At 35.8% G+C, this 16,714-nt stretch overlaps 3 protein-coding genes across 6 annotated transcripts in view; all 3 read left to right on the top strand.

Annotated features, from left to right (window-relative positions):
* The first annotated feature begins 63 nt into the window (after positions 1–63).
* Positions 64–1,345, top strand: LOC120012009 (EG45-like domain containing protein). The gene is made up of 3 exons (XM_038863231.1): positions 64–190; positions 510–795; positions 1,155–1,345. Exons 1-3 carry the CDS (start codon positions 73–75, stop codon positions 1,168–1,170), a joined length of 420 nt encoding a protein of 139 aa, XP_038719159.1. The 5' UTR covers positions 64–72; the 3' UTR covers positions 1,171–1,345.
* Positions 1,346–3,178: 1,833 nt separating this feature from the next.
* On the top strand, positions 3,179–7,070 carry LOC120012059 (AP2-like ethylene-responsive transcription factor At2g41710). Of its 2 annotated transcripts, none has more exons than XM_038863301.1 (9): positions 3,179–3,574; positions 4,221–4,303; positions 4,440–4,448; positions 4,549–4,637; positions 4,787–4,860; positions 4,935–4,985; positions 5,327–5,388; positions 5,672–6,300; positions 6,626–7,070. In XM_038863301.1, exons 1-9 carry the CDS (start codon positions 3,354–3,356, stop codon positions 6,677–6,679), a joined length of 1,272 nt encoding a protein of 423 aa, XP_038719229.1. In that variant the 5' UTR covers positions 3,179–3,353; the 3' UTR covers positions 6,680–7,070. The 2 variants fall into 2 exon arrangements, with proteins under 2 accessions (XP_038719229.1, XP_038719228.1); XM_038863300.1 differs by having other exon boundaries at positions 5,666–6,300.
* Positions 7,071–8,677: 1,607 nt separating this feature from the next.
* LOC120012142 (ABC transporter A family member 1-like) overlaps positions 8,678–16,714 on the top strand; it is a 28,840-nt gene continuing 20,803 nt past the window's right edge. Inside the window, exons 1-12 of one of the 3 annotated variants that reach the window (XM_038863430.1) lie at positions 8,678–8,974; positions 9,356–9,435; positions 9,755–9,923; positions 10,512–10,594; positions 11,527–11,743; positions 13,553–13,782; positions 13,896–13,956; positions 14,130–14,210; positions 14,933–15,165; positions 15,298–15,412; positions 15,506–15,595; positions 16,423–16,643. In XM_038863430.1, the coding sequence (XP_038719358.1) occupies positions 8,888–8,974; positions 9,356–9,435; positions 9,755–9,923; positions 10,512–10,594; positions 11,527–11,743; positions 13,553–13,782; positions 13,896–13,956; positions 14,130–14,210; positions 14,933–15,165; positions 15,298–15,412; positions 15,506–15,595; positions 16,423–16,643 (1,667 nt within the window). In that variant the 5' untranslated portion in view covers positions 8,678–8,887. Of the gene's footprint in view, positions 8,975–9,355; positions 9,436–9,754; positions 9,924–10,511; positions 10,595–11,526; positions 11,744–13,552; positions 13,783–13,895; positions 13,957–14,123; positions 14,211–14,932; positions 15,166–15,297; positions 15,413–15,505; positions 15,596–16,422; positions 16,644–16,714 lie in introns of those variants that run through there. The other 2 variants (XM_038863429.1, XM_038863431.1) reach the window with 2 other exon arrangements.

Genomic DNA, 16,714 nt, shown 5'->3' with positions numbered 1-16,714 from the left:
TTATAAATTCTTGTTTGGCTTAGGAGAAAAACAAACGCTAATACAAAAAAAGTTATGGCATTCCTATTTCAGATGAGCTCAAGATCTACAATCTTTGTGCTGACATTATTAGTAGTGTTCAGTATGAGCTTGTTTTCATTAGCATCCGCAATTTCTGCGTCTGTACAATACTTCAAGCCTCCCGCCACTTGTAAGGATTTACTTTTATCTAACAACATTTATTTTCTGCATCCTATCAGAATAGAGAGAATCCAAATTTACTTATGAGTTTCTCTTGTGGAGGATCCTTTGTTCTTTATTTCTTTTTGATGAATAAATTTTGATTTTATTGTTAGTTGATTTTTAGTGTGAGATAGGATTCGAACCTTCAACCTGTTCCGAAATCCTAAGGAGTGGCTACAGCTAGGCCAATAACTCATTTTTTGTTTATGTATTTGTTTATAACAAAACAATATATACATACTATCATTTCTGCTTACTTGCTGATCAGTGTTTTTATTCTTCTACAGTTGAGGGTTGTCCTGATGTTTTTCATTGGGGACCCCGGTATGCTAAAGTAAGTGATACTCACATGTTATGGAGAAATGGGGAAGCTTGTGGTAAACATTACAAAGTGACTTGCACTGCAAAAGTAGATAGAGGCGCATCTCCTTGCATAGAGGGTGATCCTTCAATCATAGTGACGGTTGCAGGCCGTTGTCGTGACTGCCCCGCCGACATTCTCATGTCAGAAAATTCATTTGCCAAACTTGCAAATAAAAAAATTACTCATAATTTAAAATTCGACTTGGAAGAGTGAGTACTCTAGTGTTTATTACACCAAACTATCATCCATTTTTTCTTAAGATTTTGTCCTTGAGTACTATTTTTTAAATTTTATTAGTTGGTTTATATTTTTAAGACGTACAATATAACATCGGATAGACATAGATATGCTAGGTGGAATATATGACAAAGCCGACTTTGAAACTAGCAACTAGACTTTTTCCTACGCTTAGTGACTTGGGCAACAACTCAGTTATTGGGCTCAGGAGGAACAAACCCGTGAGGGTATTTCGATTTATCCACGAGAATGATTGAAATCTCAAAGCGGATAATATCATTGGTTTTTTGGGATGTGGATTTCTAATGTATATTTTGAAATGACTTTTCAGGGTACATCATCATTGAGGACTGAGGAGAGTATGTATGGATATGCATACTGAGCATTCAATGCATATGAACCTCGTTGTCATGGCTTCAAGTTTATTTTTCCTTAAAGAATAAGTTCATTTACCCAAAAAAAAAAAAAAGAGGCTACAGACTTTATTTTGTGGTTTTGAAATCTATGTTTACTGGAATAATATGTGTGCTCATATGGAAAAAAAAAAAATGTTAGTTGAAGATTGAGAATGCTTTTGGAATAATATCGACGTTTGTTTTAAAATGAATTATATAAGTTTCACCATGTATTGTGATAAAGAGAATTAGTTGGACTTTAATTACCAATTGATGCAAATGAGTGGGGACTTTTCTGATGAAACTTAGAAATCGAAAGGAATTTCTTTGCCCCAAAACTTACGTAGAAGTAAGGAGGTTTGAGATTGAAATTTCGATTTTTTTTTGAAACGGGGTTTGAAGATGGGGTAGGATTCGAACCCACGTCTTAATGGGTGGATAATCCATTAGATGTAACGTGATTGCCGTTCAACCAATGATTCACTTGCAAATCTCAATTTATGCTATTAACTGAGTGAATGCTCAAACGAGCTACACTAAACTATATATATATAGCAGTCAAAATTTCTCCTAATAAACATAGAAAAACTACTCCTAACGATAATAGAAGTTACTTCCTAAAAATCAGCCAAGTATGTTATCGACATTAAAATAAACTAGTTATTCACCTAACTAATTGGAAACTGCTAGACATCCTGAACACTTCAATCTCCTTGAGGTGCTTCACCTCCTTCTGTGAACCCCAAGCTTTCTTCATTTCCTCCATGCTGGATCACAGGCCACTATCCTCCTAACTTACATGAGTTTGGCTCAACCTCTAACTTGTGACGACGAGCATGATTATATGCATTCTTAAGTTGACGTGCTTGGTCTTCAACACTTTCATGGAACACCTAGGGTGTGTTTGGTGAGACGGTACACAGAGCTGTACCGCTAACAGAAAGCGGGACCACCTCACCAAACACCTGATTTTTGAGGGCGGTACCGCCCTCCAAGAAAAAGCTCCAAAATGGAGCTTTTTCTTGGGCGGTTTGGGTTTGGCGTGGGTCCCATGCCAAAAAGGCATGGGTCCCACACCTAAAAGTGACTGATTTGTTTTTTTAAAAATTTTTTTGCATGTGGGTCCCATAACTTTGTATTAAATATTATATATTGATATTAAATATTGATAAATTAATAATTACATTTGTACATTAATAATTACATTTATACATTAATATAATAATTATGCTTATTAAATGGCTATTTAAATATTAAATTAAAATAATTATAATTTTTACATCATAAATTATATTTATAAATTAATAATTATGCTTATTAAATGGTTATTTAAATATTAAATTGAAATAAATATAATTTTTACATCATAAATTATACTTATAAATTAATAATAATATAAACAAAATATATTTTACACAATTTAACCGCTAACAACAGTTAACAGCTTTACTAAACACCTCAAAGCTTATTTTATAGTTTTAAGCTCAGCTTAATAGTTAGCGTTGAAAATCAAAACAACCGCTCTACCAAACACACACCTAGTATGCTTCTCATTCACAACCACATATATAAGCTTACAAACACAAACATAACTCGAGCTCTAATTCAACAATACAAAATGCAATCATTATGGTTATTCACTTTTACTTTGTAAAGTGAACAAGGGAAGTTACTAGGTGAAAGACAACCAGGACAGCTGTGCTGTTGTTGATTATACTAATTTACCGAGAACATCATTATGGTTATTCACTTTTACTTATATAGAAAGGTAATGAACGGGCTGAGATTGTAAGGCCCATTAAAACGACGTAGTTTATATGATTCTTGCCACCGAATCATATACGTGGCACCTGATGTCTCTGTCTCTTGGCGAATTTACATTTCTACAATCCACCTAATCCTAGCCGTTAGGCCCGTTGCGATGCGACCGTTTTAATCCTTAACAATGTCCACGGCTCAGGAACTCGCAAAGTCACTTTGAAAAAAACAGTGAGGACTTTTAAGTCAATTCGTTCTTCTCACTGTGCCGATTCACTTCCACAGTGAACTGAAATCAGAAAAATCCACTTCGCTTCTCTCTGCATTTTGTGAGCTTCAGTTTTCTTCTTTAGGGTTTCGGTTTGGACCATTTGAGGATGGCGGCGTCTTCTTCTTCTGATCCCGGGATGAAGCCGGAAGTAGGCGGTGGAGGTGGAGGAGAGTGCTCGGAGGCGGTGATAGCTAACGACCAGCTGTCGCTGTACAGAGGTTTAAAGAAAGCGAAGAAAGAGAGGGGTTGCACTGCCAAAGAGCGCATCAGCAAGATGCCTCCCTGTACCGCCGGCAAGCGCAGCTCCATCTACCGTGGCGTTACCAGGTGATAATTATATAAATATTGATCGATCAGTATCTACTTTATTCCCCTGGTTGTCTGCTGGGTTTATGCAAGTTTTTCTCGAATTAGTGAGTTTGAAAGAACAATGTTAATAATCAATGTTGAGTTGGGCGATTTCTAGTTTTCTGTTTGTCTAATGGGTTTATTCTAATTTTCTCTAAGTAAAATGCATTACTATGAAATGAGAAACTTGTTCGTCAAAATAAATTTCTATTTTTCTGTTTGTCTACTGGGTTAATTCTAATTTTCTCAAAGTAAAATGCATTACTATGAAATGAGAAACTTGTTCGTCAAAATAAATTTCTATTTTTCTGTTTGTCTACTGGATTAATTCTAATTTTCTCAAAATATAATGCATTACTATGAAATGAGAAACTTGTTCGTAGAAATAAATTTTCTGCATTGCGATCGGTGATCAACTTCACTTCGGGCTCTTTTGTATGATGAGTAAAGTTCCTCACATGTTTCCTCCGGATCATGCCATGGTAGTCCTTCTGGGTTTTTAATGTAGAACGAGTAGCAAATTTTCTCGTTTAAGCTCTGTGACTGGTGCGACCGCATTTTTTTTTGTAACAAATTTGGGGATCCCAGGCTAATGCATTTGGTCTCAATGTTAACAAAATTGCAGGCATAGATGGACTGGTCGTTATGAAGCTCATCTCTGGGATAAAAGTACATGGAACCAGAATCAGAACAAGAAAGGAAAGCAAGGTCTTTTTTCTCAATTTATATACAGTTTATATGCTACTGAGAACGAATAACTAGGTACTGGAGGTGTATTGTATTAACTGACATCAATGTGATTTTCTTGTGCATGTTATGGTTGCTGACCATCCCATTATGCCAGTATACTTGGGTAAGTTGTTCATTTATGAATCGTCTATTTTCTCTGAACCTGCTAGTTCTCTCTGATATTCTATGCTTATATACAAAGGTCTGGATGCATATTTTTACAGGGGCATATGATGATGAAGAGGCTGCAGCCAGAGCTTATGATCTTGCCGCCTTAAAATATTGGGGTCCTGGGACACTTATCAACTTCCCTGTGAGACAATCACTTATTTAACCTTTGGAACTCGTATGATAGATTTATCTGTGTGATTTATAAACGTTCTCTTTTCTTATTGATTGAGAAATACTAAATTGAAGAAATGCAGATTACTAATAATAAAGTGCAATAATTGTGACCTGCAGGTTACTGATTATACAAGAGATCTTGAAGAAATGCAGAATGTATCAAGAGAGGATTACCTTGCATCTCTTCGAAGGTATGCATGTAATCTGAAGATGTGTACTTAAGAATGACAAATGTCCTGTTGCTTATTGTATTCTCTCCCTGCAGAAAAAGCAGTGGTTTCTCAAGGGGTCTTTCCAAATACCGTGGGCTTTCAAGGTATGTTATTGTATGAACACATTCCAGCCGTAACATTGCAATCCAAGTTACCGAGGATTGGTACATTATTTTTGTTTCTCTTGATGGGAAGTTTTGGGTTGAAGCTGTATCTTTTTAATTGATTCACACATCAATATCCACTAAGGATTTTTAAATATTCATGGGCATCTTAAATCCATTTACTCACCTTCAAAACTCCGAGAAAACTGCTGGTCCGCAGATTTAATCCCCACCATGGGAACATTGTACTTCCCTCTCTAGTATTTCAAATGCCGCTTTCCTTACACTGCTGTTTCTCCTACTTAGATGTGTTCTGATGTTCTATTCTTTGTCACAAGTAGACGATGGGATACATCTTTTGGTCGTATGGCTGGATCTGAATACTTCAACAGCATACATTATGGTGAGTTCCCCCTCGTATTCTGGTTTCTATATCTGAAGATCCTTTTCTGAAAGCTGATGATTCGTATTTTGAAGAATTGGCAATAGGCTCATGAACCGCATAATTCCAACCTGAATCATCTCTGGTAAACTGATTCTAAGTTCTAGGAATTGAGCAGTTCTAAGATGCCCGTGTGGCCTGGAACTTCATCACCCTGACCCTAGGTCATGGGTTCAAGTTCCCCAACCCCAAAGCTTTTCTTTAAAAAAAAACTATTGAATTATTCTTTCTCCATAAGGTGCAGGTGATGATACAACAGAAGGTGAATATGTTGGCAGTCTTTGCATTGATAGAAAGATTGATTTAACAAGTAACATCAAATGGTGGGGCCCCAACAAATCTCGCCAAGCAGAATCTACATCAAAGTCCTCGGGAGAAACAAAACATGGCTGTGATGAAGATATTGATAGTGAACTTAAAATATCAGAATGGGGAGTGCAGTCTACCGAGCCATACCAGATGCCTCATTTGGGCATGTCTGTTGAAGGGAAAAGGCATAAAGGTTCCACAGTCTCTGCCTTGAGCATTTTGTCTCGGTCAGCTGCTTTCAAGAGCTTGCAAGATAAAGCATCAAATAAGCAAGACAAAAACAATGAGAATGATGAGAATGAAAACAAGAATACTATCAACAAAATGGACTATGGCAAGGCAATTGAAAAATCCATAACTCACGATGCTGGCAGCGAGAGACTTGGGGGTGCATTAGGAATGAATGAGGGATTGTCTCTCCAGAGAAATGCATATCCATTGACTTCTTTCTTGTCGGCTCCACTCCTGACCGCCTACAACACACTTGATCCCTTAGTAGATCCCAACATTCTTTGGGCATCTCTTGTTCCTGTTCCATCAGCTGGACTTTCTCGTAATCCTGAGGTTTGTTAATTTTCTGTCAGAACTTCTTTTTCTCAGGGGAAAACAAATGAAATTCTCTGAGATATGCTGGCGGATGATGGTTTAAGTTCACAATCAACTGGGCATGTTTTTAATTTCATTGCTTCTTTCTAAAATAGAATGGCACCATGCAACTAGTCTCAGTCCCGGCTTTCTAAGTTGTACAGTTAATGGGGATGATACTGATTATTAATCAAACAACAATATGATTCTTACTATCTAACGTGAGTGTTTATCCACTGGTGATCTTTTCCTATCATTTTCCAACAAATATAACCTCATAACAATCTGAAATTTGGCATTGCAGGTCACGAAGACGGAAACTAGTTCAACTTATACTTTTTTTCAGCCAGAGGAATGATAGCGTACACCTTTCAATACCCTGACGAGGAATGATTGCATACACCTTTCCACACACACTATGTTTTGGATATTTAGTGGCAGTACCTCTTGGCAATCACAGTCGTAGGTGTGCAAATGGTTCTGTTTTCCTTGAGTTAAAAGACTTTTACTTTTGCAGGCTTGTATTTGCATACGGTTGGGAGAATATATGAGAAGGGAAATACTGTTGTATCGGTAGAATTACATTTTGATGAAGATTCTTCGAGGTGTGAAGAAGCTGATGTTTAAAATTATGTTGAAATTGTGACAACAGTCTGATGACCACCTGAATTTCCTTTGTAAACACCATGTACAGAATTGAAGTCTGATTTCTGTATAACCTAAAGACACCTGCTGACTGTTTCAACACACTTGATAGTGGATATTGTGTAGCCTAATATGATTGACTGGACACGTACGAAAGGAGTTTCAGATACATTTGTAAATTGTAATCATCCTGGTGGCACATTTCCCATGCATGGCAACACCCATGAAGAAGGGGGACTTTGTATCAACTTCACACAACTAGGGGAAGTGACAGTGAGTCTATACCCCCTCCCGAATAGAGAATAGCTTGAAAGCTCCTTCTACTTTTCCTGCCTGACAAAACCCTATGAGCCAAATGGTATATCTTGGACACCCGAGCCATTAGTTGAAGTGGTAAAGATGATGACTAGGGTTCGAATTCCCCACTCCGCTTAAAAAAAAGCATTTAAGTTGGTCTATTCTCAAAGTTTTCTATTTCTTTCATCATTTTTTATATATATCTCGTGGCAAGTTCATATATACCATTACACGAGTATTTGAAGATCTCACAATCACAAGAGTTGGTACTTGGTCGGTCAAATTAAGCTCCTTATCCATACTACAATGTTGCTTGTGTGGACCCTAATCCTTTTTGTGTGCTCTTTACTACTTTAAGATAATGAGTAATGACTCAAAGCACACAATGCTTTTGTCCCAAAATGAGTGCCCACTTGTGATTAGGATAATTATCATTCCAATTCATGTTCATTTTATTAGATATTATTAAAAAATTTTGGTGAATTTTCTATTCTTACATATGATATGATATGATATGGCTCCAAATTGATTAATTGTCTATAGTTAAATATCAAATATTTACTCACAACGAAATTAAACACTTACCCCTAAAAAAGTACAAACTTCTTGTCACTACTCACTACCCATTGGATCAAGTGGACCGACCAATTGACAATTAGAATCTTGATAAGTTTTGTATGATGGGTGCGTGGGGGACTTTAATCCTTATCAAATTAAATTAAGTTAAACAACTTCAAGACTCTTATAATGGATAGAATGGGGGATAAATAGTATGTACCTAGGTCTTACCCATATTAGTGGAACTAACCCAATGAGTGACATGATGCAAGATGCTTATTAAGACCCAATTTGTCATTTAAACTAATCTCTTGGGATTTTAGAATAGACAATATTAATTTTAACAAATATCAATAAGCAAATATCTACATGGAATGAGTTTATAAATGATTATATTTTAGCATAAAAGTCTAGCGGAAGTCTCTTCAAAAGTTAAAACTAAACCCATTCCACATAGATTTAGTAATAAAATCCTAATTTCTAAGCCCATTCCATGTAAATATTTGCTTATTCTTGATTATTTTTTTTATAAATAGTCTTATAAATTTTTTTGGACACACTCGAATTCTGTCAACTATTCGCCCCGTCCTACAAATTTCTAACTCCGCCACGCGCCCACTGACCAAACCCCTCTCAACTCCTCAATATATTTTCTAGATTCGTCACTCCTATTAGTAGTTATGATGATTAATTTTAGCATGCTAGGTTAATTGTTGCAGAAAATACATTTTTATAGTTTGTTAAATCTCGTATCATCAACTCTTCTCGCGATTACTACTCACAACACCCAAGGGCATGCTTGGTAGTTAACGCGAATTTTCCAATCTCCTACTTTTGTCCAATGAAAAGTCACAAAGAAGCAAGAAAAGAAAGCAAAAAAAAAAAAAAAAGCAGTTTCTGCAACGGTGCACACCTCCAAATGGCTTCACTCTGACAAAAGTTTCTTCCTTTCCTTCCGCATCGTCGCCACCTCCCCCTCTAATACTTTATTCTCCCTCTGAATTCGCTCTCTCTCGGTAGGGTTTTGGACTTCCGATTGGGATTTTGCGTTTCCAGAGAAGAAGAGATGGGGACTGCGCGGAGACAGTTGAAAGCTATGCTTCGGAAGAACTGGCTTCTCAAAATTCGTCATCCTTTTGTTACTCTCGCCGAGGTTCACTCTCTATTTCCTCTCGATATCGCTTCTCGAGGTTTGGCGCGAGCCAGTGAGCAGGCGGTGTTACTTAATTTGGTGGCTGTATATTTATGCAGTGTTGAATGCTAAACTTACTTGTTTTGTGGATTATGATTCTTTTTAGACTGTTTGATTACTTTTGAATTTCTAGTTCATGTTTTCTCACTGATCATCAGGAATTGGTCTGTCTTTGTTTTATTAATTGTTAGTTTTTGCGTTTATTTTTAAATTTTGTATCTGAAATTTGCTGAATATTGTGGTTTCTTCTATTTGAGAATTAATAATAGAAATCAAGAAAATTTATGGAGAATCTCCCCCTCTTTCTGTGTATTCAATGATATGTTCTTTTATTTGTTGCAGATTTTGCTTCCTACAATTGTAATGTTGTTGTTGATAGCTGTTAGGACACGAGTTGATACGCAAATTCACCCAGCTCAACCGTAAGTTAATTGAAAACCTTTGCTATGTTTTCGTGTTTCTTATGTGTCATCTACTCTCTTTGGTTGCTGAGAAAGCAGGGAACAAGAAAACAGGAAGAAACAGTAAACATGTAGCCTTAAATATTGTGTCTTGCATTGCATAAAATTTTATAGGTACCTGCAATTGACGTTAATCTTTTGGTTTTGGTTTTCTAAGCTTACTGGTGGAGAAACGTTAAATTATATGTCGTGAAAAACCAAGTGCTTTCTTAAAATTTTAAAGTATTTACGGTTTTTGGCTTAACATGATTAGTGATACTGGCTGACTTTTTAAGTCCAGGCATATACAAAAAGATAAGTTTGTGGAAGTGGGCAAAGGCATATCTCCCAATTTCCAACAAGTTTTAGAATTATTGTTGGCCAAGAGAGAGTATTTGGCATTTGCTCCTGATACAGAAGAAACAAGGATGATGATCAATTTGATGTCTATAAAATTTCCTTTACTGAAGGTACCCATTTTTGATATTTTATTGTTTGTGTTTAAGTATTTGTTCCTGTTGCTTGCATGCCACTTCGTGGTTTATGTTCTTTGTCTTGATGACCTACATTTTCTTATTGAAAGAAAGCACAGGGAGTGACAAAAGAAAGGAGGCAGTAGTAAATTGTATTGCTCTTGCCACTGTTTGATAATTTGGACGAAGAACAACATTAGAGCTCTTGAAAATCTTGAAGAGGATATCACTCGACACTTCATTAACATACTTAGATTTTGAGTTTTCAGTCCTAATTTCATGGAAGCAATCAATCTAGTGTCCTTTTGATATAGTTAGGAGTTGGGACTTGGGAGGCACCATTTAGAACCTTCATTAATAATTTGTTTTTCAAAAGCACTTGTTTTCTCATTCAACAATTCTACATGAATTGTTAAGTATAAAGTTTCTTGGAACCAATGGGGTGAATTGTTGAACTTTCCTTGTTTGAATGATAAAAGATGTTTTTAAATAAAGGCACACCTCTTACAAAAGAGAGCAAAATGAATTCCTCTTTTATCATGAGGATGTTTATATTGAATTTGGAGTTTCTTTACTTGTGTACAGCAAGTTGCTAAGGTCTATGAAGATGAACTTGCGCTTGAAACCTACATCTCGTCGGATCTCTATGGTACTAATAATGAAGTCAAGTAAGTCATACTCTCTGCGTTGTGTTTTGACTACTGGCGATATGCTTTAGAAAAGCTTGTTTGTGCCTGAAGTTAAATGATTTCTCCAGGGAAAAAATAACAAGCTTGTGTATTTTAGATATCTGATGTGCTGGCTAGATCTCCTGGAAAATGGAAGTTCATCTCATAGCTACTAATTTTCTTGGTTGAGCAACAACATTATATTAGTAGTGAGATTTAAGTACATTTCATGTTAAGGTGGCCCCTGTTCCCTTTGTTTGGGTATTGGTGGTGGGGATCATATTTCTTAATTTCTTGTATCTTGAATTTGATTGTCATATCACAGCACTAGTGAAAAGAAACAAATAATTTTTCTGAACACATGGATAATGGTCAATTGATTGCCGGTTATTGCACGCTAAGAGTTATATGTTATGGGCTTATTTACTCATGTTTCATTTCTTCGTCTGTACTTTCAGCCATCTTTGGGGATTATGTGCAGCGCAGAAGTACTTGTGAAAAAATACTTGTTGTTTCTGTTCACCTTAGATCTTGTAGTGTGGTGTGGTCTTCTTAATTAGTATGAAAATATAGGTTCACAGTGTTAGTGGTTTACTTGTTGATTTTCTACATCTTGGTTACGCGCCACTGCTGCTAGATACGAGATAGGAGACAAGACACTTGAATTGTCAGGTAGAAATTGCCTGGCATTAGTTTGTGATTTACTGATTTTCTTTAATTACTGTAAAATTTGAAATTTCACTTGTGTAAGGGCTGAGCTTTTAAAATTTTGTTTACCATTATTTGATGCCATTATCTGATATGAGAAATTAATGTTTTCTTAACATGTGAAATCACTTGTCGATGTGGAGATCTCTTCAATTTTGTGTGTCATGTTGTTGATATGATGTTATAACATTGTTACTAATGGAGTATTTTTTTTTTTTCATTAGGAATTGTTCATATCCAAAAATTAAAGGAGCAGTAGTATTTCATGGCCAAGGTCCTCAGTTATTTGATTATAGCATTCGCCTCAACCACACTTGGGCTTTTTCTGGATTTCCTGATGTTAAGTCAATCATGGACGTAAATGGGCCTTTTGTCAAAGACTGGGAATTGGGTGTCAATATTGTACCAATGTTGCAGTACAGCTTCAGTGGATTTTTGACTGTATGATTGCATGTTTCTCTCTTCGCTATCCCTTCAGTGTTTTTGACCGTTGAAAGTTCTTTGCTTAGGAAATAGGTTTTAATATCTCTTATATCGCTGATAGTTGGGTGCCTTAATTATCATTTTTTGAGCAGCTAAAAGGTTTCATGAATTTTGGTGTTGCTTTATTGTGTTTCTGAAAGTGTGTTTGATCTTTAAACTGTTCTTCTTTGTGATTTGGGGGTTGCTCCCCTTTGTTGCTTCTTTTAATAAAAGTTTTCCATTAAAAAAAATAAATAAATTGTGTTTCTGAAAATTTCACCGTTTTCTATCATAGTATGGGTATTGTTAACTTCAATTTTCTGAACAGATTAAAGTCTTCAAATGTGACTATTCGTGCCATGTTTTGTTTTAAAATGATTGCCTTTACCTAAGATGTATATCTGAAGATGAGAAACAATGAAGCAAAAAAATTTCTGCTAGAGCTTTTTTTAGTCAAATTGTCTGCTAAATTACAAAGATGGGTAGGCTTAGTGATATCGTTAAGACTACAGCTTTAGATCCTCCTGAATAGTTGTAGCAAATTTAGATGTAGATTCAACTAACTTCATGGTCATGGAACATTGTTTTTGTCATCAAACATGCATCTTTCTTGGCATTATTTTCGCAACTCTCAGTGGTCAAGTAAAAAGGTGTGTGCATAACAAATTTTCTTGGTAATACTAGTATGAAAGCAAAATTTGCTTTAAGATATGTTTTTGAAGAAGTTGAAACTTATTTGTAGAAGCGGCACCTATGCTTTGTGATCACAATTTATTGTAATCTGGATACTTCTTATGTGAAAGCAGCACTTAAGATTAACCATAATGTCTTGTGCATTTTAATTGCATGGTGCCTTTTTTTAACAAATTTTTTATTGTATTCAAAAAGAAAAAACAGATAAGAACTTGGACAACATTGAAAGAGTAAGACTTGGAATCAGGCTAGCCTCATGTTGAATTTGGGGAAGCGTTGATGGCATCAATAATCTTCATGTCCTTGTCCATGATAAGCAGATTAGCCATTTTTTAACAAATTCTTTATTGTATTCAAAAAGTTGAGCAATTCGATATATATATTCTTTGAAGTGAAAATTTGTGGCTTCTGTGCATAAATTCTTATTGATGTTCTATCATATTTCAATGATATGCTCTCGGTGGTGTTATACCCTTATATAAAGTATCTACAATCCAAAAATTTATCATATTCAATAAAACATGCAATTCAACTTCTCTAAGACCCCCATACCAGTTACAAACGCAGTTTAGCCATAGATATAGTTTACTTAGCTTAGAATTCTGAAGGACTTCACCTCAAGCAAATTTTCTCATCTGGTCTTACTATTATTTTTCTTATAAATTATGCTCAACAAATCAAGAAAGTTTCCATTTCTCATTTCTATACAGAATTGGATATGCCAAAGGCATTCACCATTAACCTTTTGAAGATGATCCTTCACCAAGGCATATTCATACTGGAGAATGAGTGGGTCTGGAAATCTTTTATTGAATGTGCCATTCCTAATAGAGAGTAGCATTTGGAACCACTGATCCCAAAGTATTCTAATCACATCCTTACATCATAAGGTCTTCTCATGTCTTTGGAGATTCAAACCACTATATCCTTGCCACATATTATATGCTGTCTTTCTCCAAAAGCTAGAATCTCCAATTTAGAATCTCCGTGTGATTGATACCGTGAGATCACTTTGTTGAATTTAAGGGCTAGCCTTTCATTTTTCTCATTTTTTGAATGCATGATCAATTTACTAGGTCCCTTTGTCTTCTGCAGCTTCAGCAGGTTGTGGATTCATTCATAATATATGCTGCTCAGCAAACTGAAACTAATGTTGCTATTGAATACATAGACAGCCCTTCATCAGATTCATTCAGCAGATCATCTGCCCTCAAGCTTCCATGGACACAATATAGCCCAGAAAATATCAGAATAGCTCCTTTCCCTACTCGTGAATATACTGATGACGAGTTTCAGTCCATCATTAAAAGTGTCATGGGAGTATTGTATGTATCTCTTGCTTTTAATTTCTTTGTTATCCCTTTTATATATTATAAACAAAGTTGGTTCCTCGTAGTATTTGGTTTTTAAAATTGGTTTACCTGTGAATGATGAGCAGGTATCTCTTAGGATTTCTCTACCCGATATCTCGCCTAATAAGCTATTCAGTGCTTGAGAAGGTTTGTGATCATGTGATGATACAAAATACAATTCTGACATTTTAAATCTGCAGCTGTATTATTTCTGGTTGTAATTCTCTTTCTTTGTCAATTATAAAAGAGAGGAAGTCAAAGATTTAGCCTTTAATTTTGTCACGTAAACATGCTCTTAATTTTAAACATTTCAGGAGCAGAAGATAAGAGAAGGTCTTTGCATGATGGGCTTGAAAGAGGGGATATTTCATCTTTCTTGGTTTATTTCCTATGCTTTGCAGGTAGGCTTTCTCTTGTGCCCTATGTTGAAGCAATATTATAGCATCCGTTTGTTCTCTTTTTATAAGACCAGGAGAGTCTATCTGATTTCTGAAGTGTAGTCTCTTCTATACTGACTTGTAAAAGAGCATTAAATCCTTGTCAACCTATGTAAGAACATTATTTAAGCATGAAGGTGGCGGTGGGGCTCAGTTGGTGTTCATGGGTTTGAGATGGTTATGGTCATAGGGTGGCTTTGGAGATGGTCATTGTGGTTGTGATACTGGGTGAGCAAATTGCAGTGGTAATTGTGATGGTGATCACTATGGCAGTGATTATGCGCTGGCAACGCAAATTATGGTTTTCTCGTGTTATAGTCCCCCCCACTGAACAATGATTTGGATCTGTGATGAGCATGAAATTGTTAAGTCCCATGTCTGTGTTAAAGTATATCTAGTGATTGGAATGGGTGCAGTGGCTGAGTTTCTTCCCCCTGGGCTTTCTCCAAATCCCACCCACTGTATTTATTCTCTAATCATACTATGAAGGGATGATCCGCATTCAATGTGGTCGCAGTTGCTTATATATGGCGGTGAATTGATATTGGCATATGGTTATCCATTTAAAGTCTTATAGAATATTCGTAAATGTTTTCTCATTGACAAGACCTCTGATAAGTAGCAGCCTGTGTCTATTTTACCAGACACTTCCTCCTCATTTTGCTGTATTTTGATGTCTCGTGCAGTTTGCATTATCATCTGGTATCATCACAGCTTGTACCATGGGTAGCCTTTTCAAGTATAGTGATAAGTCGGTGGTGTTCGTGTATTTCTTTTTGTTTGGACTCAGCGCAATCATGCTGTCATTTCTGATATCTACGTTCTTCACACGAGCAAAAACAGCAGTTGCAGTTGGAACCCTTTCTTTTCTTGGAGCCTTCTTTCCTTATTACACTGTCAACGACGAAGCTGTCCCCATGTAAGTACTCTTGGTAGGATCAGTTTTTATGCATTTTGATTTTACTGGAAAGCATTGGTACTGGAAATCCTGATATCAAGTCATCATATTCTTAGGTGTAAATTGTTTTCGGTTATTATTTTTTGCTTATAGGATATTAAAGGTTGTTGCTTCTTTGCTTTCACCAACGGCATTTGCTCTAGGATCGATTAACTTTGCCGATTATGAGCGTGCTCATGTTGGACTTCGTTGGAGCAACATATGGCGGGCAAGTTTTGTTTGACTTTTCATATGCTAATAATTAATTTGATGCCACATACTTTCTGGGTTCTAAATTTGTAAAAGGTAATCATTGGTGTAGGCTGATTCTGGTGTAAATTTTTTGGTCTGTCTCCTGATGATGTTGCTTGACACACTATTGTACTGTCTCATTGGTCTCTACCTAGATAAGGTAAGTCTAATAAATTCTCATCTATCTGAAAGCATTAATGATTTTCAAATTGTATTGATGAATGAATGTGGTTTGTTTTTCCATTTAGAGAAACAAACAAAAAGAACAAGAAAAAGTAATATGGTTTGTTATTATGTATTTTGATGAAGATTTAGGTTATCAAATCTTGAGTCAATAGAGTTTGCCATCCTTTGTTAGTTTCAGCCGCATTATTGCTCTGTGACAATGACGGCTTTAGATCGATGAGGGTAATTTCTGTTTATTTTTTCTAATAAAAGTGAGGTGATTTCTCTTTTAGTTTCATTTCTGTTACGTCAAGTTTATTGGTTCTTATAGTCATTGTTTTAGAGAAGGTTCTTTGCCCTCTTCCATCTTCTTGATCGGACTTACTTACTGCAGAGAACTAGGATGCATACCCATAGCATGTTAGTCATACTTGTTAATAGGCTCACTTTTTAGATGATATGTAGATTTTGGTAACCCCAAATTGTGATAATTTTTAGTTTGTTTGAGATGAGAAAAATTAATGATAATAGTTGGCTATTGCAGCCAGAAAAAAATTAGTTAGTTTAGGATGTCTTTTGAAGGAGTTTTTTGAGATTTCTCCATTCAAAAGAAGCCAATGAACTGTTATGTCATGATAATCGATTGTATTATTTTCTTATATTGTCTAGAAAGCATTGAGATATAGTTCCTTTTGTTGCTAAAAAAAGGCATGTGAGATACTGATGGGGGAGGAAATCCATCCAAGAGAGTACTCATTCTTTATAGTTTGCTTTAACTGTAAAATACATCTTTACCTATGTGATGAAACTTCCTGGGATCAGGTCCTTCCCAAGGAAAATGGAGTAAGCTATCGCTGGAACTTCATATTCCAAAATTGCTTCTGGAGGGAAAAAAATATCATCAAACATCAAACTTCTTCTGTGGAGGGTAAAGTCGATGATAATTTTTCGAAGAACAAGTCGAATTTTTGTTTGAGAGATACTGTTGAACCTATTGTAGAAGCAATTAATTTGGACATGAAGCAACAAGAGCTTGATGGCAGGTTTGTTTGTAAACTCTTTTTTTTTTCAATAGCTTTTGAAAGTTGAAACATCTTGGTTATGCTTTTCCTCA

The sequence above is a fragment of the Tripterygium wilfordii genome, chromosome 13, assembly GCF_013401445.1.
Source record: "Tripterygium wilfordii isolate XIE 37 chromosome 13, ASM1340144v1, whole genome shotgun sequence".
Classification (NCBI taxonomy): Eukaryota; Viridiplantae; Streptophyta; class Magnoliopsida; order Celastrales; family Celastraceae; genus Tripterygium; species Tripterygium wilfordii.
The sequence above is the reverse complement of the archived record's forward strand: the minus strand, read 5'-3'. Positions and strand labels throughout refer to the sequence as shown.